This window comes from Zonotrichia leucophrys, chromosome 9 (assembly GCF_028769735.1).
Source record: "Zonotrichia leucophrys gambelii isolate GWCS_2022_RI chromosome 9, RI_Zleu_2.0, whole genome shotgun sequence".
Classification (NCBI taxonomy): domain Eukaryota; kingdom Metazoa; phylum Chordata; class Aves; order Passeriformes; family Passerellidae; genus Zonotrichia; species Zonotrichia leucophrys.
The window spans coordinates 14,449,495-14,474,791 of record NC_088179.1 but is presented as its reverse complement, the minus strand read 5'-3'; the positions used below and the strand labels follow the sequence as shown (position 1 = coordinate 14,474,791).

The following is a 25,297-nucleotide window of genomic DNA, read 5'->3' as shown; positions in this document are numbered from 1 at the left end:
TTTTGTTTTTAGCAAGGAACAAAATGTTTCATTGTGATTTTGTCAATTATTTTGATATAATGGATTAAAAGAGTAAATGTCTTCCAAATCCCAAGGCCTTTTAAAAGAATTCCATTCAAAACACATCAGAGCTGTTTTCTTCCCTGAATTTTTGCTGAAATTTAATTTTAACCAAAAGTTTACACACTTGAATGGCAGCATGACTTCCCTTGTAGGAATGATGTGCAGTGGATAATAACTGCAGACAGGATTTCTTTTGGTCAGGTTATGTTTTATGCTGTCCTGGAGGAGAAAGGGGTTGGGGGGAGGTTTGTATCCATTTGGCAGCCTCGTACTGTGCCAAAGCAATGTAAAAAGGCCTGAGAGTGAATAAGAAACAAGAGAAGTATTTGGTTTTTAACTGCTCCTGGATGAGAGAGCAGGATTCATCCATGCCTTACTGCAATTTTGCAATTCCATTGCAAACTGTAATAGTACAGCAGGGAAAGAAAGGAGAGATTAGTGCAGTGCAACAGAGCAGGGTTTGGAGGGGAGATGTTCTTGTGTCAGAGTCTCCTGAAGTGACTGGAAAGAACAGAGACTGTAATGGCAGCAATTGAGCTGCCCAGAAGCTCATGTGGATTTTGTATCCTCTCTCCTTTCTCTCTTTCCAGTCAGATAGAAATGAGACCTCTTGCCACCCACAGAAGCTGCAATGAGGTCTGTCATGCATGGCCAGCACCAAAGCTCAGCAGACTCCTGACATGCACATGGGGACCTTGTTGGCTCTGGTCAGTGTTTTCTGACCTCCCCCTTAGAGCTAGAAAGGTGAAGTGTTGTTTGAGAAATTGCAGCTTCACTTGAACTGAACTAATTTAATCTGTGATTATCAACTATTAGCTGTTGGATGTTGTTTTGCAACCCCACAAATTTTAGGCGGGTGTTATGTTCAGGGACAGGGCTTAGATCTTTCTGTAATCTCCAGCACCCAGGAGATACAAATCTACAAGGAAGAGTCTGGGCAAGCACCCTTGGTGCCTTGGGCACAAAGGAGTGGGGCCCCTGGAACATAATACTTCACTGGGAACCTGAAAGACTCTACAGTGCCCCATTCTGGATTGGCTGCCAGCCTGCAAAGTGCCCTTCAATAACTTGCTGTTATTGCTTTGCTTATCCTAAATGTGCGCTGAGGGAGATACTATGATAGATGTTCTTACTGAGGAATAGCCCTCTGTAATTGCCATCAGTTTTATTTTCAAAAGTAACACTAATTATAGACTTTATTCTTTCAAAGATGTGGTTTAGTATCATGGATTTGGAGGGTTAGCTTATTGCTGAAAATGTTTTGGTTTTCATGCACTCCTGGACCCTGGGATGTTTAATAGAAGGATGTTGCAGGTGGACACTAGAGGGCTTGCTAGCATCTCTCCCTCTGCTCCCACCCGGGCACAGCAAGAAGGTTCAGCTGAGTAAATAAGGAAGCCTTCATTTAGGATCTTACAGCTGGATTTAAGTTTTGAGGATGGGGGGAAACTGAGAAACATGGGGGAAGGGAATTATTTTGTGCTGCATTTTCAAAATTTCATTGGCTACAGAAGGATGATAACACTTACTCTGCCTTTATAGCAATGACTTTTCAGGTGCATTTTCAACCAGATAAAAGTTGCCAGTGGGAGCACTGAGAGCTCAGGCTGTGTTTCAGTTAAACATCCAGCTAGGGAGAACAATCCCAGGATGAGTTAAGTACAGGCACACTCACCTCAAGAGCTTGTGGTGTGTCCAGCCAGACTCATTCTGGCACCATTGTTACCTATTGCTCTGCTTTATCTGCTATTTAGGCTGCAACTTAACAGTGACTGGTTAAAAAACAATTATTATCACTGTGTTCCCCCTTCAGCTTTTGCTAAGAAACCTTCAATCACAGCTCTGGGCAATAAGAGGTAGAAAGGCTCTTATTAATTAATGTGCTGCCTGCAACCAGCCTTGCAGCAATGGGTTAAGCAGCACCATCCCTATAGATGGTCACTCACCAAACAGTTTTTTGGGTTGACCTGTTAGGATTTCTCCCTTTCCTCCCTCCCCTTCCTCTTCTCTCTCTTTCTTTGTCTTTTTCGTTCCCTCAGGTCTCTTGATTTCATGCTGGCTTTCTAAATTGAGGATAAAGTTAATTCAGTGCACAATGCCACAGCTGGAATGAAATATGGCCAGTTGCCCGTGTGGAGGGGAGGGCCCCGTGCTGGCTGGTGGTGGCTTGTTGCATCTCCTGAGGCCACTACGGGCTGTCACTGATTTATTGATAGTGCTTCTAGCTATAAAGCAAGAAGTTAACTAATTATGAACATATGGTTCAACTCACGCTTGACTCAGCAGCCACCTTGTTAGCCTGGAGCTGCCTAGGTGTTCAGAAGCAGGAGAGGAGAGAAATTTTGGGTGGAAGGTGTGGTCCAAAGTCCCATTGACAAGCCAGAGGGAGACTTGATTGATCTTAATCTATTCTTTTTGTTAGGAGGCAGCATGATGCTGTCAGGAACAGCTTGGTAATAACAGATTTGGGGCCTCTAAGTCCTTGTGGTTATAGCCAGCATGCGACACTCGGTCAGCTCCTTGCATGCTCTGTGCTTAATTGGTCTCAATGGTGGGGTCTGAAATGAGACTGTGGTTCAAGGTGCAACACATGCTGTACCTGAAAGTGCAGCCTGGGAGCTGCTGCACAGATGTCAGCTTTTTACCAGTGGGCTTAGCACTGGGGACCCGGAGGGTGCGCACAGAAAGGGACCAGGGCTGTCTGAGAGGACCCTGCCGATTTTCAGTGCTTTATGTGGAATTAATTAGAGGAAAACTTTAGAGAGAAGGAGTGTGACTGGAAGAGGAACAAGGAGGGAGGCGCAAAGAACTTGTTAGGAAGTTAATCAAGGTGGATTGCAATTTTGCCTGCATTGAGTGGTCAGCATGCATAGTGTGGACACAGGAGAGTCTTTAATGGGAATTGATACCAGCCAGAGGGGGGAGGAGGGTGTCTCTTTCTGTCCATCTGTTGGTCTTTCACAAATGAATTGGTCTATGCCACAGGATTCAAAGCAGTGTAGTTAGAGACTGGTTTTTTGTGGGCGTACACGGTCTGAGGGAAGAGTGATCTTATTTCTGCCTAAACTTTTAAAACAATTTTAGGGTTCTTAGGCTTCACTTAACTGCAAATGCTGAGTGTAGAAACAAGACAGTTTTAATAACGGGCATCAAAAAGAACTCCAGGGATTAGTGATTTGACACAGCCAACAAACAGATCATTTTATGACTATCTAGGCAAGCAAAAGTGGGCAGAGGGGGCTCTCTGTGCTGGGGTGCATTAGCAAGACCACAATCAGCAGGCTGAGGGAGATGGTTGGTAACCTCTACTAGGCACTGGTGAAACTGCATATGAGGTACTGCGTCTGCTTTTGGTCTTCACAGTGCAAGAAAGTTGTAGTCAAACTGGAGAACCAAATAGGAGGGCCAATAAGCTGGTCAGGAAGCTGGAGAATGTGAGAGTGAGGGAGCTGGGCTTGCTTAGCTTGGAGAAGAGGGCTAAATGAATCTGATGACAGTTTTCTGCTGCTGTGGGGGTATAGAGAGAAGACAGAGACCAACTCTGAAATGCACAGTGAAAGCATTCAAAAGCTGGGAGAAGTTATGTTTGAATTAGATATGAGAGGAAGGAAAAAAAGAAAGAAAACCCAGACATGATAAGCTAGAGAGATAATGAAATCATAATTTCTTTGTTTTTTCACAAAAAAAACCTTTCCTGGGCCAAGTCCTGAGCAGTGTGATCTAAATTTGGAAGGAACTTTTTAATTTTCCTATGCTCAGGCTGCAGCTGGAGTACAGCCCAGGGCCTGGGACAGAGGCACATGGCTCACGTTCTGTCGGATGCTGCTGTGCTGGCTGGTTCTTGGCTCTGGTGTCACACCACAATGCTCATGGCAATTATCATTGTTGCCTTTATAATGTAATGAATTAGAGCAGATAATTAATGGGTAAAGTTGATCTGTACACAATAATTTGGAATATAATTCACCCAGATAAAGCAATAGCTTTTCTTAGCAGAGGCTGCTTTCAGCTGTGATTAGCTGGTTAGAGCTGAAATTATTTTTGAGGCTAAATAAGTGCCTGTCCTTCATCTATTTCTTATCTGATGTGAGAGGATGCAGAGGATCCTGAGTTGAGGACCAGAACGTGAGTGGTCCCTCTGGAATTTTATTTTGCTGCTGAAGATGGTTTGAGTTCACTGGGTGGAGCTGCATTGGTGTAAGTTGGAAGCAAGTGACTGATGTCACTTGTACTACAGGTACAGGCTATTGACAGGTCCATCTCTAGTCATGCTCATCTAGAGAAGGTGGAGGGGTAAATTCTCAGGCTATTAAATCTGCTCTTACAGTATATTTCTGGCCAACGCCTTGCTTTGTGTTTGCCTGCAAGGACCTTCTCTGGCTGAAATCTTTCATTGCTGTGTAACGAAATAGGAATAGTTACATTAAAGAAAAGCCTAGAGACTAAATGTTCAGCCCTAAATTCTCAACAAATTCTTATTTGTAACACTCTAATAATGTGAGAGGGAGAAATCTGAAGCAATGGGCACTTAATCGCAGTATAACTCTTTAAAACCTGTCTGCAAGGTGCAAAACACCTTTGGAGGAAAGAAGAATCAGGCTTTGGTGCCACCTGATCACTCTGGGTAAGAAACACAGCAGAGCTGTTCCCAAGAGATGCAGTGTGCTACAGTGGAGACTTCTTGAGGTAGTGTTGTCATTCCTCACTGCAAAAATCAGCCACTGCCTTGGTTTGTAGCAAGTGCAGGTTATTTAAAAAGATGAGACTGTGGTTATGAAAAACTCAACTGAATTTGGCTCAGATTTGAAACTGGCTGGACCAGTTTGTGGTTTTGTACCTAACTCAAAAAGGTAGCTGCAGGTAAAAACTAGGATGTAGATCATAATCCCAAAAATACAGTAAATACTCAGAAACATGTGAATTTGAAGTCTAATTTCAGACTTGCTGCAAGGGAGGTCTCCTAGCTGCTAAGTTAGGAGAAGCTTTCCTGACTGAAGTTTGAAGTTGTTATGCTGAGGCAGACCTGTAACTTAGTAGGAGCAGTTATTAGCTTGGTGCCAGGTGGAAGTTGGGTAGCAATGATCATAGTTTTCTGAGCACCTTTTTTCTCTGGAGTTGGCCAAAGAGGGGAAGAAATTCTAAGCAGAAGTCCCAGTGCCAATGAATGAGACCAACAAATATAGATCAAAGGCAGAGGCATTCTGCAGTGAGTCCCTGCAAACTGAAAACCTCTGTTCTCTGCATGAACACCATGTTCCTGCTCGAGTGTGAGGAGCTTCTTTGCTGCGTGTTGGTAAAATGACTTGTTTCTTCGTGCAGGAGCTGCAACACCTGCGGCTTTATACTCAAAAGCTTATTTCTTTGTCAGAGAGGCCTTGACATCACTCTGGATGAGCTCTGTAGGTGTTTCCCCATATAGAATTCAGTGATATTTCCCCATCTGCTAATTTATTTTGGCTTCCCAGCTGCAGCTGGGGCCCGAGTCCTGATGCTGCTGTTTCATACCCATTGCTGCTCCCTCTCCTGCTGGATGCAGCTGCAGCCATTAGGGTGACTTTGCATCCCCTTGCACGCCATGTGCCCGATCCTTACCTTACAAAAGTACTGTTTAGAGGGCTCTGAACCTTCTGAACAAACTGGCCTGGCAGGGGGACTTTCAGCTTCCCTTCCTTTATGGGCACAGCAGCCTGTGTTTGTAAACAGAGCCTTAGAGGAGTAGTGGGAGCCACTGGAGGACTGTCAGCTGGTTAATTGGATGTCAGCTCCCTGCTGGGGACGGGCTAATGAGTCATCCTGCAGAAGGGGAATGGCCTTGGGAGAAAGGCAAGGAATTGGACAGCAATAATCACATCCACAGAGGAGCCCAGAGCCCACCTGTTGGGATGAAGGCAGAGCAGCATTTGGGGACACAGGGCTCCCCTGTTTGGATTTTGTTAAACAGAGATTAAGCAGGCTCTGGATTTGTAAAGTTGAGATATTATTGCTGGAGCATGTGTTAAACAAGTGCTTGTGTGCATGGGCAGTGATCTAATATCTAATATAAATACTTGCAGTTTATAAGTTTTAGTGGCCTATGTTTTTAGAAAAATACCTAAGGAAAGAAATAAAAATAATGTTAATGGGTAGTTTAATGCAGGAAATGTTGAGAGAATCATACAAGGAACAATGAAATAACTTCTTCAAATTAGTAATTTTATTTTTTCTTTTGGAAACATAAGTCAAAGATACTCTTTGCTGAAAACTGTCTTGTAAAACAGTGATTTTTTTTCCATGAGAGCCTATTGTTAACAGAAGTTTTTTGATGTTAGTGTTGTGTACATAAGTTCACTTTATTCCAAAGAACATCTTGATTTGAAAATATTTATCAGTGTAGTTACATGAATAAGCAGAGGGATTTTATATCTCTTTCAAGAGGGGAAACACAAATGAGAAAGATTGGATATTGCTATTAAGTCCTTAAATAAGGGTGTGTGTTCCCATTTAAAACTATTTTTGCCAAAGAAAAAGTTAATAAGAGTGAAATGGGTAGACACGCAAAGGAAGGTAATATAAAGATTAAAAGAATTTTTAAAAAGATAGCTGTAAGAAATCCTGGTGAGTCATCATGTCTCTCTGTATGCTCTAAAACGAGCTGCCCTTTATCTGAGCTGTGTCTGATGGGTGTTTACCTGGCCTGCTCTTGAAAACAGAGAAGAATGGAAGATCCCTTGCCAACCAAATCCAGCACGCCACTGTTCTCACTGCAGAGATTTTCCTTGATATTGAATTTGTGGTAACTTAAGTTCATTGCTTTGTGTCTTGCACTCCTTGAGCATAAAATAAATTTACTTACCTCTTTCAGCAGAATTTCCTATATTTGATACCTTTCTTAAATCTTCTTCAGAGGAAACACCACATTTTTCTTCTTCTTTCATGGTATCCAAATCACTAATTGTTCTACTGTGTATATTTGCTATTTATTATTTGCTGAGCAACAAAGAGAAGATGGGGGAGGAGGAAAGGTGAGACTGGGCCCTGCTGCAAAGAGAGTTTGTTACCCAGGAGAACTTTTGTAGGTAGGAGCCACCTGCTAACTGGAGTGTCAGGGGAATGGAGTCAGTGCTGGAATAGCCAAGCCAGAGTTGTCATCCTGAGGTCTGAGCACATCTCAGCTGTGAGTGGCAAACCCTTACAAGCACTGAGCTCCCTGGTCCTGGTGCAGCTCATGGCCGTAGCACCAGGAAGACCTGAATGCCTCAGTGCCCCCAAGTCATTCAAAAATGGACATTCATGGGGCAGACAGCCAGCAGAGTAAAGGAGGAATTGGCTTCCATCCCAATTTATGCAGTATTCTGGTTTTTATCAGGGCTTCTCTGAGGTTTTCTTTATAGACAAAAAAGCAAATGGACAAAGCAGTGTTTCCCCTGCACTGCTTTCACCTGTAGAGTCCAGACCTGGTCTGAAATTATTGAGGAAAAAAATTTGGTTTGTAAAATTGCTTAAATATTGCATAGTGGCCTGGAACTGGGGCCTTCATGGATAGGGAAACTCTTCTTTTGAAGGCTGTGGATCCCTTACTAGTGGTGACATTCACAGCAGCTCCTGTTTACCCTGGTCTCCCACTTGTGCCTTTTAGAAGGGTGGCTGTTTTGGAGATAAAGGTTTCTAATGAGCCAGGATGTGCAAGAAAAAAAACCAAAACAAAAAACAACTTGCAGAGAGCTGTAGGGACAGTGTGGCTCCAGTTACCCAAGGGAGGATGAAGTGCTGTATCACCTCCTTCCACATGGACAGCCTGGCATATTCACCTGGCTGCTGCTTCTGCTAGATCTGATCTGTGGAGTAAAACCAAAAGGCTGTCAATCCTGCACCAAATTAAAACAGAATCATGAGAATTAACATGCTTTATAAATGCAGGTCAAGCACACTATAAGCACATTGTAATTATAGTCAGCTGCCTGGCTGCTGCAACCCAGTAGCCTGGGCTTAAGAATTGACTATACAATTAATAGGAGCTTATATTAAAGGCATTAGTAGAGTTACAAAAGCTTTGTAACAAGAGTGTGACCCAGCCTTGGACAGAGACAATGAGGGTTTGTGTTCTATAATTAGCACACACAAAACCTCCCCATTAACTTGACAGTTTTCAATTTGCCTTTTAAAGAACTGAGCAGTGCAAAGCACCCTCAGCCCATCAGAGATGGGAGCTGTGCAGTCAGTATGGAGGTTTTGGGATCTCAGTGCTGTCTTTCTTTGGTCAGTAATAGCTGGTAAGCTGAGATACCTCATGAAATAACTTATATACAAGGGGAAACTCTGCCCCCACACTGTCTGAGTGCCAGGACCAACAGGCAGCTCCTACCAGCCTCTGAAGAGATGAACCTCCTTTTCTCTTCCTTGCTTACCTGAAACAAGTGGTTCTCAGTGCTGAGAAATATTTTGACCTGTTGCAAGGCCTGATGGTTAAAGGAGAGAAGCAAATGCAGGAGGGAAGGAATTTTTTCACATATGAACTAAAGTATTGGAAGAAATCTCACTTTGAATTCAAGACCAGTATGTCAGTATTTGTTATCTGTGACAGCTGGAATCTTTGAGGTCACACTTCAGGTCCAGGATAGAAGTGGAGAAGGTTGTGGGATTAAAGAGCTAGAGAGGTGTGTGTAGGAACAAATATACGTAGAATATCTGAACTTGAAGAAAGGCAGAAAAACAGAACTTGGAGACTAATGGAAAAACCCTTTTGAGGGAAAGAATATTCAGCATCAGTTTATTTGCTTTGAATCCCATATGCATCTTGAAATTCAGATGATGCTTAACACAGAGTCCTTTTGGACAATTACCTGTGTGACCATGATAGAGTCTGATGGTTAAGGAAGAGGAAAAGGATTAGTGTTCACCTTCAGCTCATGTGTAAGTGTGCTAATTAGCTCCAGAGGTGCTCTGCTCAGGAAATTTGCATCCCTAGTGCTGCTGATCTTTGGGACAGGGCTGGCAGTGTGTGCAGAGCCAGTGAAGGACATGGGGTTGCCCTGCAGTTGCTGAGGTTCAAGGAATGCTCAGATCTACTCCATTCTTCCATAAAGACTGAAGTCTTGCATGTTTCTCTAGGAGTCTGTGATAAGTTTCTTTAACACTAAGCAGGACTTAAGAGAGGAGAGGTGGCTGAGATCAAGTGAAATGCATGAGAGGGTCTTTCTGTGCTTGGACAGCACCTCTGAAACTTGGTGGGCAGGTACAGAGACGATCCAGAGAGCAGCATGCAGTGTTTCTGCCCAGCCATTGACTCTCAATTTCTCCTATTTGCTGGATGCAAAATACTGTCAGTTTCTGACTAAAGGTCATGGGAGAACCTCTCTTAAGACTTTTTTTCACATTAGGTTGACCTGTTCTTCCCTTTAAGGTTTGGTTTACATCTTATACCCTTCCAAAGCTCACCTGTATTCCCAAGATAAACTCTTCTCTGTCATTTTTGCTGTCATCCTACAGTTTTGGAGACAGGCATTAATCTAGAGAAATATAATTTCTGTTAAAACTTTCCTGATGTCTGACTTTGTACATGGACCTAAATAGCATTCTAGTGTTTACCTGAGACAAGGTGCAGCTTTCCTATTTAAAAAAGCAATCATCTTTTTCACTCACTTTTCAACATTTTGCTACTTTCAGAAAAATTTTGTTTCCAAGTGGTCTCAAAGAATATCAGTCATTGCATAAAAATAATTTTGTATTACTTGCCTTCTCTTCTTTTAACTATGCAGTCTGTGCTGGGACTTTGTATAAAACACACATTGCTGGTGGGCCCTGGTTTTCCTGTAGGGCCCTAATATGTAATACAAATGACATCTGTCATGTTTGATTTGTTCTGGTGCTTAAGTTTGGGGAAAAATAGCTCTCACTTGTGACGGGAGGTTTTGAGTCTCTCCCTCTGAGTTGAACTGCCTTGCAATTTGTTATGGTCAGTAAAGAGGGCTGCTCTTTGCTGAGGCTAAAATAAAATCCTGCTAGTGCAGGATTTTTACTACTGATCACTAGTAGTAAATACAAAGATAATGCTTCTAGAAGTTCCTGAGCTTGAAATGCCTCATAAGTGGATGAGTATATGGCTGAAGCAGTGCCCTGCTCTTGCACACTTTCCTAGACAACCTCTGCTAGCCACAGCCGAAGACAGGCTGTAGAGCTAAATGGTCCATTGGTGCTGTTAAACCTACATTTTCACAAAGATTATTTGATTTTCACTTACCATTTCTCCTCAACGTGAGGGCAGACTGCCCAGCTGTGTGGTGTCATGTTGCTTAAACTGTCCAATAGGTAGTATTTCTTATCCTAAAGTTTGCAGTAGCTGGAGAGTTAACATTATCTGGGGTCATGCCCAGATTAAAAAAATGGTTGAAAATAAAGTGCTCCAGCCTAGACAATTGTTTGCTGTCTTATTGTTGTCTTGAATGGTGAAAAAGCTTAGTGCATCAAAATTCTTATTGCGTGACATTTTAAAAATTAAATTAAAAATTTAATTAGATTTCCTGCTTCTTTTGGTGTAGACCTGCAGACCTCCTCCACGTTGCCTCAGTCTGTGTCCATTGGTGCCACCTGGTTCTTGGTTTTCTGTCATGTTGCTCCCTGCCCCGTGTCACAGTCTGTACTTGGGGTGCAAAGGCTTTGTCTTGTGCTGTTCTTATGAGCTGAGGCTTGCTTCATGACTTCTTTCCTTTAAAAAAATTCTTTTCCTTGAACCTTTCAATTTCTGCTAATTCTGTCCTTCGTTCTTTAGTATTGGCATAATGAATAATTTTATAAAGCTGTGTGGCAGATGGTTTGCATGAAACATAAGCAAATAACTTCTCCTTTGCTTATAATGGTAGGGGAAGCAGTGTTTGTCTAGCTATACTCTGGTGTGTCTGCACTTATTCTCTGAGCAGGGTTTATGTTTTTAACATGCATGTATGGACACAGGAGTATCCACCCAATCTGCTTTCACACCCTTGTGTGCACTCCTGTTGTGTGCCCTGAGTCCAGATAGATTTCATACACACAGCCTGACCGTCTGATCATTGCTATTATGCTTCAGAGTATGTTTTCAGAAATAATTTCCTGCCACATTCCTGACTGTATTTGTAGGCTGAGTTTATCCTGTTCCCTGCTGCTCCATGATCTGCCCCTAGGTTACTAACAACCCCAACAGACAGCCTGGCTCATGCGACCTGCTGCTTAGGCACAGATTAGCTCCCCACCAGCCATATGGGCTACCAACTTCACAAATTCCTCTCCTTTTGCTTTCTGCTCTCAGTAAAGTTAATGGACAGTTTGCTGATAAAGAAAACATAAAACAAAACTGCAAACCTGTGACCTAATCACCTGGGTTTAACACAATTGGCCCCTCCATCTGCCTTTGCACTGGGATCTGTGCATATAAAGCAGGATCTAGTGCTGAGCATGATGCAGGTTCATCCTGGTGACTTTCCCTTATGGCACAGGTACTTGCTTACAATACAATGGAATTGGACATAGGCACTGTGCATATATTGCACACAGCTAACCATATGTTTTGGTGGGCTTTAGTTAGTAATGGCTCTTGTGGTCATTTCTTAAATGTTTTTAGACTGGCAGACCACATTTCAAGGTGATTTCTCCACTGGCTTTGCAAGATACATATTTGGGGAGGAATGCATGAAGGGCCAGAAACACAAAGATTTTGTCAGAAAGCTGAACCCTTCAGTGCCGCGAGCTGACTTGAGGATGGTTTTTCTAAACATTATTTCCTGTCTGGGTCTTAGATGTAGGGTGCCAGGATGCGCAGGGCTGAGTCTCAGCAGTGCTCAAAGCTAGCATTAACGATTGCCAGTGGTGTGCTCTGCCCCAGCCCTGTGCCTGGACCTGTGGTGCCTACGGCTCCTGTCCAGGCTGTCCTGACTGGCTCTGCTTGGGCTTCTTGCCTCCTAGGACATTCCAAACAGATGGCACCATTAGTCTGTGCTCTGGAAAACATGCTGCCCATCTGAGATGCAAGGGGAACTGCCTTAAACCACCTCAGGCAATAACCAATCACTTGCGTCACTGAGGCTCTATTATGTTTAAGACTTGGGTTACAGGCATGCTGCAGCCAGTCACTTGTGAATTACGTTTTATGTCAGTAGTTTGTACCATACCTTTATCTGCAGTGTGTGTGTTCATGTACAGGTAACCTGATCCCTATAAATATGTCCGATTATCATCTTTATAGTTGTTGGTTGGATATTTGGGTTTTTGCTGAAAGTTGGATCCTTAATTTAAATCTGGAGTTAAGACTTGCTTTGCATCTTAGATTGCAGGCATTAGCTTATACAGTCTTTATATTTGTTTGCTAAAGGCCTAAATGGTTATGGAAAGAGGAGGAATTCAGGTAGCCCAATGAATTATATGATTGGTGAAACTGCTGTCACAGTTCCAGCACTCTGTATTTACAAATATGTAGTTTCCTAAATGCTTCTGGAGGGGCTCATTCTTGGAATATTTTGGTGAAAAAGGAATTTAAAGCTTTAAGAAGAATCAAATGAAAAATAAAATATAATATAAACTTTAAAATGGAAATAGATTTTCTTCAATTTTCAGTGACTTAAATACAAAACATGAATATTTTTAGTCTCTTTGACTTTTCCATGTGTATTGCCATAGAAATTCAAAGGTGACTTATTGGACCTGATCCAACACTTTACAGGCTTATCCCTCCTCAAAAATAAAAGGTTTTTGGTTTCTCCAAATTTCTGTCTTTGGAAAGAAGGAAAAAACAAGCCTTCTCAAATTAAAAAGGAACTAAGTGTGACCTCTCCAGTGACAGAATGAAAATTGGTATAGATTGAAAGGAAAGATGCTCAAGTAAAGGTAGTTCTTATTTTCCAAATGATTGAGAGGTGTTAATAAAAAAACTTCTATTATTTGTTTTTAGAAAAAAAAATTTCTTTCCAAATATCCCAGCTTATGATCACCATTTTGCTTTCATACTGAACATCTGAAGAGGCAGGTATCATGTGTGAGAAATACTGAAAAAAGTTTGGTAGTTCCACATTAGATGGTGCATTTGACTTGTCTGATGCTTTGGCTCCTGCCTCGAGCTGTAGTTGCTACTTCAGAACCATAAATTTGAAGCCAGAATCCATGCTTTCAAACAAATGGGATTTATAAGTGATTTTTGACATGTGCTGATTATTCTGACGGAATATATGCAATTTTATATGCTGTGTTTTGTAAATGGAACTGCCTTTAATTTATCTGTACAATCAGAGGCAAGTCTTTCTTCTGATTTTGTTCAAGTTGGTAACAGAAATGAGATGAAAGGGATGAGCTGGTTTCCATGAAGATTCATTGATTGATTCTTCTGGAAGTGTCACCTGAGGACAGGCAGAGCTATCCCTTATTACTGGGATGCTGGGGAGCTAAATATCTGCGAAAACCCATCCTCACTTGCAGGTTCTGTGACACAATGTCATTCTTTCCAGCTGGGTGTATTTAATGGTGTGACTGACCACAACAATCCTGGCTTTTCTCCCCTGAGCTTAGTGGTGAAAATCTCTCATTTTCATCTCAAAACCAGATTGAAGATTTGTGGTGTTATTTGAAATGGCTAGGACTGTCCTTTGACTTGCCTATTGGATCTCACCCCCTTGGATCTGTTCTGGCTGAGGACACAGGGCAGAGGCAGGCCTCAGGGCAAGGCAGGTTGCAAAAGAGAAGTTACAAGGGTCTGTCTTTGGCGACTTCAGGATTTTTACTTAATTCTAAGGTTTGAAATGCCCCTTTATCAATGAGGGAAGTCCAAGGTGCCAGCCCACGGTGTGGCTCTGCAGCCAGAGCAGAGCACCCGGAGCTGGCCAGGAGCAGGAACTCCTTTGGTTATTCCCTGCAGGGCAGTGCATGAGCAGAAGGGGTTGTTGCTGTTTGCTGTGCTCTGCAGGGTTGATGTGCACCCTCATCTGACTGATGCAGGCTCAGAGGAGCAGACACAATGTACAGTTGTAAGGTCCTTGCCTCTCTGGTAATACCCATTCATCCTGAGTCCTCTGTCCCATCCTTGTGTAATGAAAATTTCTCAGCAGGATGGTGATTTGTGCTGTGGCCCCAGGTCCTTGGGAGGAGGGGGCAAAGGGGGAGGAAGAGATTTCTATATTAGCAAATACCTTGGAGGTGGATGCAGGATATTTAGGGAGCACGTGCAAGCCGCCATGTGAGCAACAGGGAACCAAAGTCTTAATGAAAACCTTGGGCAGGAGGGTAGGGCTGACTGCCCTGGACCCTGGCGCTGAGCTCTGCTGCAGACGCCAGCCAGGCCCTGCTGACATAATCCTCTTAGGGAGAGAGAGAGTGGAAACCTTTCCATTTGCTCCATGTTCTGTTGGGATGCAGTGTTTGCTGTGTCCAGGTCTTCGTTTCTCCCTGTCCTCTGTCTCTGAGGCACAAGGACATCTCAGGAAGGGAGAAGCCCTACAAGTCAAACCCCTCCTCAAATGAACCTGGATGGATTTGGGATGGAGAGCTATGAATAGGTCTGCCTCCCATACATCACTTTGGGCATGGAGTGGCTTTCCTTACAGCCTGCATTGCTGCCTCTGTACATCTCTGCTTTATTCCTGCTGGTTTTCTTCTCCAATGCTAAACCACATTGTTTTTCTCTTGTTGTGGTTGCCTCCTTAAAGATCTCATGTAGAGTCACTCTGCTTTCCACAAGCTGTCTTCTAAAATGTTGGTTTTCTACCTCTTGATTATGGCTTTCTACCTCTTGAGACTAAACAGATGTTGAGGTCAATATTGCAGGATACTTCATTTCTGGTACCAAAATTCCAAATCCAACTACCTGTTTTTTATTGTAGGGAAGAAAGCTCTGATCTAGGTCTGAATTTTGCTAACAATCTGAAACAAATGTTCTTCGCTTTTTTTAAAGAAGGAACTACAAAACCAGATTTGCCACCACATCTGGAGAGCTTGAGCAGAGCTTCTCTCTAACCACTATGAAACAGGCCCGGAGTGATGTTTGGTGCCTCAAAACTCTCTCAATGGAAAGTGTAATACCCCAAACTCATGGGTAAGGGTTTGGCAATCCTCACTCTAAAAGGACAGGGTTCTGCCTGTTCAGAGAGAAAATCAAACCTTTACACTCTGCTCCTGCTTTGATTAATGTTCTTTATTTTGATCTTTTAAATGTTCTTCCCAGGCTTTGACATTTTGTAGCATTAAATTAAGAGATTTTTACATACCTAACATCTGTGGTGCACCGTCCTCTCACCATTCTGGGAGAAGCTGGCCTTAGACATGTGGGTTTTGGTCTTTGCACTGGCCAGGTCAAGTACAGGAGCAGCATGTTTATTTCAATATTAAGTTGTCAGCAGTTTATACCAATATATTGTAAGGAAAAAGAGGTTCCTGAACATTATTAAGTCTTTAGTTTGGGATTAGGAGGTTTTAAGACAGATTTAATTAAACAGAGCAGGGACACCTTTATGAACCTGAAGTTGGGGTTAATTCACTCCCCTAGTGCTCTATTTCTTGATTATACAAAGATGAAACAAATTCCATGTCCTACCTGGGGAGCCCTGGATGGAAATATGAAGTTTCATCTCCAGACAGTTCAGTGCCCTGTCAGTGAGGCCATGATTAATAACCATGTCAGGGAACTCTTAGTGCTGGAAAGAAATGCACTGGAGCCAGTCTGACAGCAAGCCAGTGCCACACTGGGAGCTCTCATGGAGATTGTGCTGCTGCCTCAATGGGCCTGATAAAAGAGGCCCTTCAGGGCTGCAGCAAGATGGGGGAAGAGCAAAGTGGGATCCAGAAGTTGTCAGGAGGTCATGATTAATGGAAGCAGAGACAGACAAATTTAAATAAGCACCTTTGTGCTTGGCATCTCTTGGACTGTGATGAGCTCCTTTTCAATGAGTCAGATGTAATTGGAGCTCGCCCCAACTGCCACTGCCACAGTAACCAAGTACAAACAAATCCTCAGAGCTGTCTTGAGTTTCTGATGGATTTTCACTGGATGCTTCCCACCTTTGCTTATTTCTGGCCCCCATGTCTCAGTGTTAAAGTGGCATGAGATTTGCAGAGGAGAACTGTGACAGTCTGTGTTTCACCTGCAGAGCTTTTCATCTTTAAATCTCTATTCATACAGACATGGACCTGACATTGGTGAGTTTCCTGCTAGATGCATAATAAAAAAAACAGGCATGAGTGTATTTTGTTAGGAGAAATGAATGACTATCTGGGGATATTGCAATGAATTAGGTTTTGTAGAATGAAGTGTTTGCAGAGCTCAAAACCCAAAAGGGACCACCTTGCCTCTGACACCATATAGCTCTGTCAGTTCTCTTAGTTCTCTCTACACTGGGGTTTTGTATGAGGTTAAAATATCCTTTTCCAAAAGGCACCTGCCCTGATTTTGAAGTACTAGAGGACAGTGTCACTGTGTGAGGGACAGTGCCATTGTGTGTGAAACAGTTCCAGTGTTTAACTTCTGGTGTTATTTCAAGTCTTCCCCTTCTTTCCATTGTGAATAGTGGCTTCCAGCTATTGAATGAAAGGTCCTTATGTACCTGGAACTGGAAACATGCTCACACGTTGGTCTCATGCTACTCTTGTGTTGGACTGAACAGACAAAAAAGATGTTTCTCAATCCAAATACACCACAAGTGTTGGACAAGACCAGGGAAAAGCTGGTTCCCTGTTCTGTAGTTTCATTCCTCTATATGAAATGTACAGCTATCAGCTCTCTTTAATTAAAAAAAAATAGCTTCAAATCCTAAATTTTTTGTGTGAACCAAAAACAGATGAACCTGCAGACCATGTTCCTGTGTCCTTTGCAGATACTTTCTCATGTCTTATTCCAAGCATCTGTATGAATTTGATGGGAGTTCCTGCTGTGGGCAATCACAGCTGAGCACTGAGTCAAGGATACAAATGAAGTCCAGACTTTTAAAATGTTATTTCAGAAGTCTTGTATAGTTAATGCACTAAAAGCCTAACAGTCTTTTTTTTTTTCTTTTTTTCAGTCAGGTCAGTTTATACACACAGTATTTGGGGAAAATTTAAAGCAGGAAACAATCAGGATTTGGCTGTGTCTGGTATTCTGAATGCATCTTGGTACGGACTTGATTTTCTCACTGGGTCTTTTAAAATTGTTTTGTACTGTTTCTGGAATGCCAAACAACGATGTTGTAGCACTGTTGACATGCAGATCTGGACTGGGGCCCTCCGACAGTTAAGGAAGGGCAATAATGCCACCTTATGTCCTGATTTGTCACTGCCGAGCCAAGTGCTTGGTTCAAGTCAGACACGTTCTGAGCAAGGAATGCTGTGTGCTGAGGCACCCCTGCTTTTGGAGTTATTGCCACAAGGCCAGAAAGAATCTGAGGTGACTGGTGTTTTGGTAGAGAATTGGCTCCTATTTCACATGAGTTTGGGAGCATGAAAGTGTGGGTAAAATAAAGACAATTTAGCCCCAAAGTGCTAACATCAAAATCTGTGAACATAATGCTGCAAGATTTCAAACCTATAAATATTTACATGAAATGCTTCCTGAGTTTTTAACTTGCACTATGAATTTAAAAGATTTTCAAGATAAATGACACTAAAAGTGGAGCTGCATTGGAAATAGACTTTTACAGGCAGTAGGCTTCTCTTTGCTTTTGACTGTTGCATGTTTTCTACAAAAATTTGAATTTTTTAGAAAATATAATTATCTGAAACTTAGCAGGACTGTATTTCATGAAATTAGTTCCAGTAGTAGGAGCTAATTGAGCATCGATATGGCCAGATTCAAAATTAACATTTAATAAGGGTCTCTGATTATTTGTTTGTAGTCCCAGTCATTTGGAGATGAAAAAGTGTGGTTTAAGAATTAAGGAATACAGTGTTTTCACTGAGTTTCTAGTTGAGAATGATGTGGAGGGCAATCTGCTGGAAAACCATTACTATTTTTCTCACATAAAGGGAACATAGTCCTGCCAAGGGGATGTTGTTGAAGTCATTGGCACTTACTGAAAGAGGCAGAATTGAATATGATGCTCTCAGAAAATAGGTGGGCAAATAAAGCTCCTTCAGGTATAAGGCAAGACTATTCTTCCCAAAACAGACTTTCTGCCCTTTGGTACAAATGTTTTCTCCATGTTATTAATTTTCTGTTGGGAAGTTGTTCTGCTGCTCCAAACACAGGCTCACTCAGGGAGTAAACAGGTTTAGAACATGATGCAATATAAGCCAGTAGAAGTACAAAGAGCCAAATGCTTAGGGGTGCCAGAAGGCCATAGCTGCAATTTTGCATGTATGGGGCTTGCAGAAAGTATGAATTTGATAAAATTCTGTACAAGTGTTGAGAGCAGACGTGATCACACTGCATCATGGCAGAGGAACTTCTGCAAGGGTTGGTGACCTTCAGAAAGGAGAGATATTTCCTGTAAGGCAACAAGTTCAGTCTCACCAGGGGACAGATGTGTGCTTACCTGCTGCACGTGTTGACACACGTGTAGGAATTTGCTACAGTAGATCTTATTTTTGATAAGTTGATGAATTCACAGCTTTAGTGATAAAGTGAATGTTGTGGCATGAGTCAGCTGAATGCCTCGAGTGATTTTCTGGAATTGAAAATTTATACAGGACCTTTAATTCAGCAGAACTTCAGAGCAACCAAAGCTGTACTTCCAGTTACAGGTGCCCAACCTTTCTTTCTCTCTTCCTGTTTTCTGGGGCCAGCATGCCTGATATCCCACTGCCCACATAGTCCTTTTCTGCAGAAATGGGCGTGTAATGAGTATTTAATTTCTCTCAGCCGAAGGAAAAACCCCAAAAAAGCAAGCAGAACCCAGGTTTTGATCTTCCTGTTACTACAGCATGGATTTGTTTTCCTTCATGCATGGATCGCATGGTGGGGGGTTGCCGTTGTCTAAGCAACTTCTCTGGGATGGAATCCTTTAGAAAGAAAGGAAAAGAATCCACTTACTCTCCTGCTTTTGTAATCTCATTCCAGGGTTTTGGCATCATCTCCCTGTGTATCTGCTGTGCAGATTAGAGAACATTTTACTCTGCCTTTGCTATCTTTATGCCCTTATGGGTTCCTTTGTAGGTAACACCTCCTCCTTGGATCAAGTTCATTTCATTTGCTTTCCTCCTGAACCCTTATCTCCTTGGTTGAATAGAGTGCTGAAATAGTTGGCAGACTTTGAGCATCTTTAATTATCATTAGCAAATTGTTGAGAACACAGCAGACAATTGACAGTCTGGTCTTCAGAGTGCCATTAAAAGAGATTAGAAAAGACTGTTTGTGTGTGTTGTACAAATTTGTTTGTTTTCTAGCCCTGAGAGTATAATGGAAATATCCCAGCCAGACTGAGCTGTTGCTGTGGCACCAGTCAAACCCTGGGACATACGAGTGAGGCATCGTTGTTCTGGGTTACCCAGGACCTCTGGGTTACTGAGCCTGGCCCTTCTGAGCAGAAGGCTTGCAGGGCAAAATGAAATCCCAGTGCAGACTGACTGCTGCCCCTCCTCAGCTTGCTGGGCAATGTCTGCCTACATGGCACTTGCAAGAGGATTATGATGCCACTTGTATATAATGACATCACTTAATTATATAAATTGGTACTGTAAAGGGTGAATATCTCAAATACATAAATGTATAGAAAAAATAAGTAAAAATGCTTTAGTTAAGAATAAAACAGAAAAAAATTAGTCTCTAACATTGTCAAGGGAAGTTTGAGTTGGAGGTAACAAGTGCTCAGCCTGTTCTCTGATGTGCAGGAGGTTAGGACTGTTTAAGTGTTTATTTTGTCTAACATATAAAGGAATTCTCATTTTACATGTGCAAGAACTCCTCTAAACTTTTTTTGTTACTAATGCCTTATGCTTGAGAAGTTTCCTGGAATAAACCTCCCCAGCACCAGAGTGTGTAGAGAGAGTATGGTGAAACAAGGGTCAGAAGGATGAGGCTCTGCTGCTGGCCATGGGTCTCCTGGCTCAGTTTAAATTACTGTAGAAAGCTTTCTTGGTTATGTGTGCCCAACAGGAGACATGCTGAAAACAGCCTTCACACTTTGCAGAAATTCATCTGGCTTTTCCCTTTTTGTTACCAGTGTGTTTCTCACAATGGATTTGTCACTTCATTTTTGCAGTCACACATGAGTTTGAAATATTGAAGTGGAACTTAACAAAATGTCTTAGATTTCTCACTTTCATCAAAATTCTGAGTGGTTGCATTTCAAATCAGTGATACTTTCAGGTTTCCTTGGAAATATACAGACCTCTAGGAAACACTTACAAATGTGCCAACTTCAAGCTTCTCAAGAAATCTGGTGGGGTTGATGTGATTTCTCACACTGTTTTGCTGACAGATTCACAGTTATCATGGTTGTGTGGATATCACTGTCCAAGCTCTGCACAGGTGGATATTGTAGTGTAAGGTGGAATTAGGAAGTGTCTGGAGAGGGATTCCAGCTGCTCTGTGGAATATGCTCTGGGATCTCTGATGCTGAGTTTTGCTCAGTCACAGCTCATCCTATGAGACAGCTTGGATATGCCAGAGATATGGTTCTGATTTCCCCACCTGTGGAGTGTTAAACACAGTTTTTAACAGAGAGGAGCTGAGAATTTTGCAGGCCCTGCAAACCACCAAGTGATCATGTCCATCACTGCCCGTTTTTTCAAACAGCTCCTGAAAGGCATTCCATGTTAGAGACTGGGGCCTCCTTGTAGGGGCTAAAGTTGGACTTGTGTTCAAGGGAAGACTGGAAAAGTTCAGAAAGGAGAAATCCAGCCAGGGTTACCAAACACTAAAAATGCCCCTCTGACTTGAGAAGTTTCTGGGCTGAAAACAGTTGGAGAGTGGAGGAATTTAAGGGAGAAGTATCACACATCTGTGTGCTCTGTCTAGCTACTGAGGCCATTGTTGAGGCTGCTGTCTTAGGGAGGTGTTCACTCTGATCCAATGCAGCAAATGCTGTTTCTGTATAAAACTTTCTATTAACAAAATTTTCTCCTAGCCTTATATTCCAGTCTTAGTGAGTACTGAATTCTCAGATAATTTGGGTATTTGGGAATTATTTTATTATTGGGAATTATTTTCATCCAGAGCTGATAGGGGGAACCCTTTGAAGCTACAGACCACTGGCATAGAAGGGAATCTAGATTTCTTGCAAAGATTTTACTTCCTATAAAAGTACTGTACTGCTGCAGAAAATAAAGTTTATACTTGGGGGGCAAAATTAATGGGACACTTTCCTGTGTAGCTGCTATGCTCCAAGGGAAGTTCCTGTGTGACTCCTACAGAAGAAGTGGACCAAGTTGCTGTCTGCAGCTCTGTGTGGCAGAAGGACAGCAGGTAACAAATGCTGAGCATTCCTTTTATCCACTTTTCCAGCCTGATATTAGTTATTCCACTGTTAAACCAGATTAGGATGTGTGTGTAGCTATTGCAGTGACAGAGATGAGGGCACGTTTCCCCTCTGCTGACCTGCTGTGCAGGCAGGGACTCCAGCTGGAAATCTGAGCAGCTGCTGGCCTGTGTGTGCTTGCTGTCCCCTGGGAAACCACATTGAGGGATGGTGGAGTGGCTTGACGAGACAATAACAACACAGGTTAGAATATTCTGATTTTTCAGTCATGTCATGGTTGACTTTAGCAGAGAAACTGTAACTGTCAAAGTAAGCTTCAGAGATGGGAAGAAGCTCAACCCAAACAGGTTGAGAAGTGAGTTTTTGTCCCTCCCTGCAGGTCTTTAGCCCATTGCTGCAGCATGTTTTTGCCCACACCCTGGTGGAGCAGTGTCTGCAGGCACTGCACGTGATGCAGTTCTTTGGTTCTTCCTCCTTTTGACCCCCTAATCAATTTTTTCCACTTTCATTTGGGAAGAAACAAAAGGTTTGGTGGGGAGAGAGAAGCAATTTCCTTTTAATTGCTTGTTTGTCCTTGTCTGTTCTCCCATCTTTTCAGATTTCTCAGAGCAGGGTTGGGAGTGTTTTGTCTCTTTATTTTCTCTGGTACCGATGGAGAAGAATGACATTTTCTGCTTGGATAGAAACCAATCACTTCCCCAGACCCCCTTGAAAAACCTTAATTTGCTCAACTAGTCAGTATTCCATCTTCGTTAAAAAGTCCCAGACTGGAATTTGGATTTAATCCTTTGACTCACATTTTTCCTTCTCTCCTTTGCCTTCCACATTCCCACTCCTTCCCAAAGTACTTTCCTCACCACATTTTTTCATTGCTGTGCACTCAAGTAACCCTTAGCTTAGGAGGGAAAAGGACAGAAAAATACTCCCAAAACAAAAGCAAATAAAAAAGCCCCTCACCAAAGTAAATAAATAAGTAGACAGAAAACAGGCTGCTAGTTCATTTTCTTCTGCTTTTCCCTTAAGGCATGAGGTAATGCCAAACTATTCAGTGTGTGATGCAACTGCCTGATGGACATTCAGCGAATCCCAGCAGTGGCAAAAACAGTTTACCCAAGTGCAAGTTGGCAGTGAGACCAAGTTCTCCAACAAGAGACTATTTAAAGCCACAATGTGATGCATTTTTAACATTTTTATCCAGCACAGGATTTAATTGCTCACTGACAAACCACCTAGACATTTGTGCCTGGGTGTTTGTGACTGGAATTGTTTGCTGTCTGTGGCTTGTTTCAGAGCTATTCAGGCATCAAGCTGCAAGACTGATGCAGGAATGAGAATTTGTTCCCTTAGCGCTAGCTGCCTGAGATGGATCAGGAAGGGTTTTGTGCTCTAGTCATGTCTTGCCTCTTCAGTTTTTCTGTAGTTATTTCTTCCCAGCAACCTTTACCCTTCTGGTGGATGGCATAGGAAGGTGTCCTTGGCTGTATTAGCTGCACCTAGAAATGAGAACCTGTGGCAGGGAGAGGTTAAGTGTGTTGCTGAAGGATGTGGAGGTATCTGTGCTGTGGAATGAAGAACAGCCACAGCTCCTGACTCAGAGCCACCAGGATGCCTGGCTGTGCAGGTGAGCTTTGCATCAGGGGCTCAGCTGGCCTGGCAGAGCTCTACAGCTCTCCCTCAGGCTGTGCCCCTGTGGATTATGCTGCTGACACAGCCACTGTAGGCATTTGACCACAGCTCCTCTATATCCATGGACCTTGGTATTCCAAGCACTGAAGCAATGTCACTTTATACCAGAAATGTTACATACACTCCCTATCAGTGGCAAACTGTGATCCTCAATCATTTGTGCATTTCTGTCTTTAATGCTCACCTGGTTCTTGAGGTAGATTTAACCTTACCAATTAAAACCCACTAAAAAGTTTTAATTTAACTTTAAGTGTCTAAAAAATGCATTGCATCAAAGTCAACTCATTGTCACATGGGACTCACAGGATTCACAAACTCTCCTGAGTTGTGGCCTTGCCTGCTGAATGTTTTGACATCTTTGGGCAGAATTAGCTTTGTGTAAGCCAGTGAAGTGTGCTGGAGTTGCACACACAGCCCAGAAGCTTTATTTCATTAGAGCTACCCAGGCAGCTGAACCCTAGCAGTATCTTTTCAGAGCTGTCAGCAGTGAGCTGGTATTTTCTGCAATGAAAGCTCCAGAGTAAGCCATTTGTTTGGGAATCACTGTGTGTTCTGAGTCTCAGTTTCCCCTCTTGCTGAGAGGCAGCAGCCATGGTTGTCCTCCTTTGTGAAGCACTCAAAGGCTGCTGATCCTGGGCTCCCTGCAGGCAGGCACTGCCAGTTCCTGGGAGCTTGCTGCAGGTACTGATCATTTGAATATATGGGAGACAGGAGGAGAGCCCAAGTAATTCCAGAAATTCCCACTCTCCGTAGCCTCCCTCCCATCACAGCACAGCTTTGGGTATGATTTGCGTAAGTATTAACAAATGAGCCAATGCAGAGCACTTAAATAATTGGTCTGGTTGCATTGTTGAATGCCTTGAACCTCCTAGGCTTTCTTATTATTATTCTTTTTTTTTTTAACCCTTTTCAATCAAGGCAAGCTGTTAAATGTGGTGACTGTGTTGACATTGCACAATATAGAACCACCAGCTCCCGAGTCAGATCCTTTTGCTGCCCTTGCATGAGAAGTCACTACAGAAACACTTTGCTGGGACATGGCACTTGATGCCATCTCACTGCATGGCAGGAGTCCAGGCCAGCACCCAGGAGCGAGTCCATGTGTGAGATTAGTTTAATCCTCTCTGAATCCTGTGATGAGGAGGGGAAGGACAATGACCCAGTGCCAGCGTTTATTTTGTCCACAGGTTCAGCTTGAATAGGGAGGAGAAGGTGGTGGTGGTGAGGAAAGGAGAGGGGAAAAAACCTTCCTGGAGTTCATTTGGTCTGGAGAGGTGCCAAGCCTGGGGGGGTGACTCAGGAATGGGGAGTAAAGAAAAGGAGGGAAAGAAGAGTGGAATGATGATTAGAAATCACAAATGAAAGAATCTTGAAGAGGGGGGCGAAGAAAAAAGCAACAACAAAAAAAACTTCTCTGCTTCTCTGAATATGTGTAGAGAGGAATAAAAAATTCCTTGCCTTTTCTAAGAGCCCTATTCATTAGCAAATGCACTTGCCCTGCTGCCAAGGAAGAGGAGCACTCTGAACAACCTCCTTGGGAGGCTGGCTCAGCCTTGGTGAGAGAAAAATACTGTGTCTGCTGAAGTTTCTCCTGTGTTCATGTTTCTTACAGGGCTCTTTGGTCTCTTATCTCCCACTCCAACCTCACATCACAGCACCCCAGAGATCACTAAGGACAGCCCCTGCAATCTGCTCTGCAGTGTGGAGTCACAGGGGACTCTCTCTACTGCTTCACCCCTGTCTATTGCTGCCAGTGTGGAGCTATTCCACACAGACCAGGTGTGAAATCCCCTAAATGTACCATCTGAATGTAGGTGGGGCTTCACATCCTGGATGTCTGGGTCGTTTGAATAACCCTCACCCTGTGGTGTGGAACACTCAGCTGACCTGCCCAGTGGGACAGGGACAGGCTTGCCTGGTGCCCCATGCCTCAGATCATCTGAGCTCTTCCTTCTTTTGCAGAAACCCTGGATGTGATCAAGCATCCAGGAAAGAGGCACAAGTGCCCCTGGGAGGAAGCAGTGGGGTGTGGGTGGAATGTGCAGCAGATTTTGGAAGCACTTTAAGGGGCTGCTTTACAAGGGGGCTGTTTGTGGCTCTGCCTCTGCCACAGGAGCCTCTTAAAGGGCCAGGAGACATCTGCTCCAGTCTTGACTTTCTTATGGAGCTATTTGATGTGCATTTTACTCATGTTTCTGCTTTGCAGGACAGCTAAGGAATGTTCTGTGCAC

The 25,297-nt window shown here is 43.0% G+C and overlaps 1 protein-coding gene across 8 annotated transcripts in view; it reads left to right on the top strand.

Annotated features, from left to right (window-relative positions):
* OSTN (osteocrin) overlaps positions 1-25,297 on the top strand; it is a 75,598-nt gene that overhangs the window by 2,376 nt on the left and 47,925 nt on the right. For 3 of the 8 annotated variants that reach the window (XM_064720955.1, XM_064720958.1, XM_064720954.1), the window contains exon 2: positions 21,276-21,367. The exons of 4 other annotated variants lie outside the window; for them this stretch is intronic. In XM_064720955.1, the coding sequence (XP_064577025.1) occupies positions 21,281-21,367 (87 nt within the window). In that variant the 5' untranslated portion in view covers positions 21,276-21,280. Of the gene's footprint in view, positions 1-15,996; positions 16,189-21,275; positions 21,368-25,297 lie in introns of those variants that run through there. One more of the 8 variants, XM_064720962.1, reaches the window with a different exon arrangement.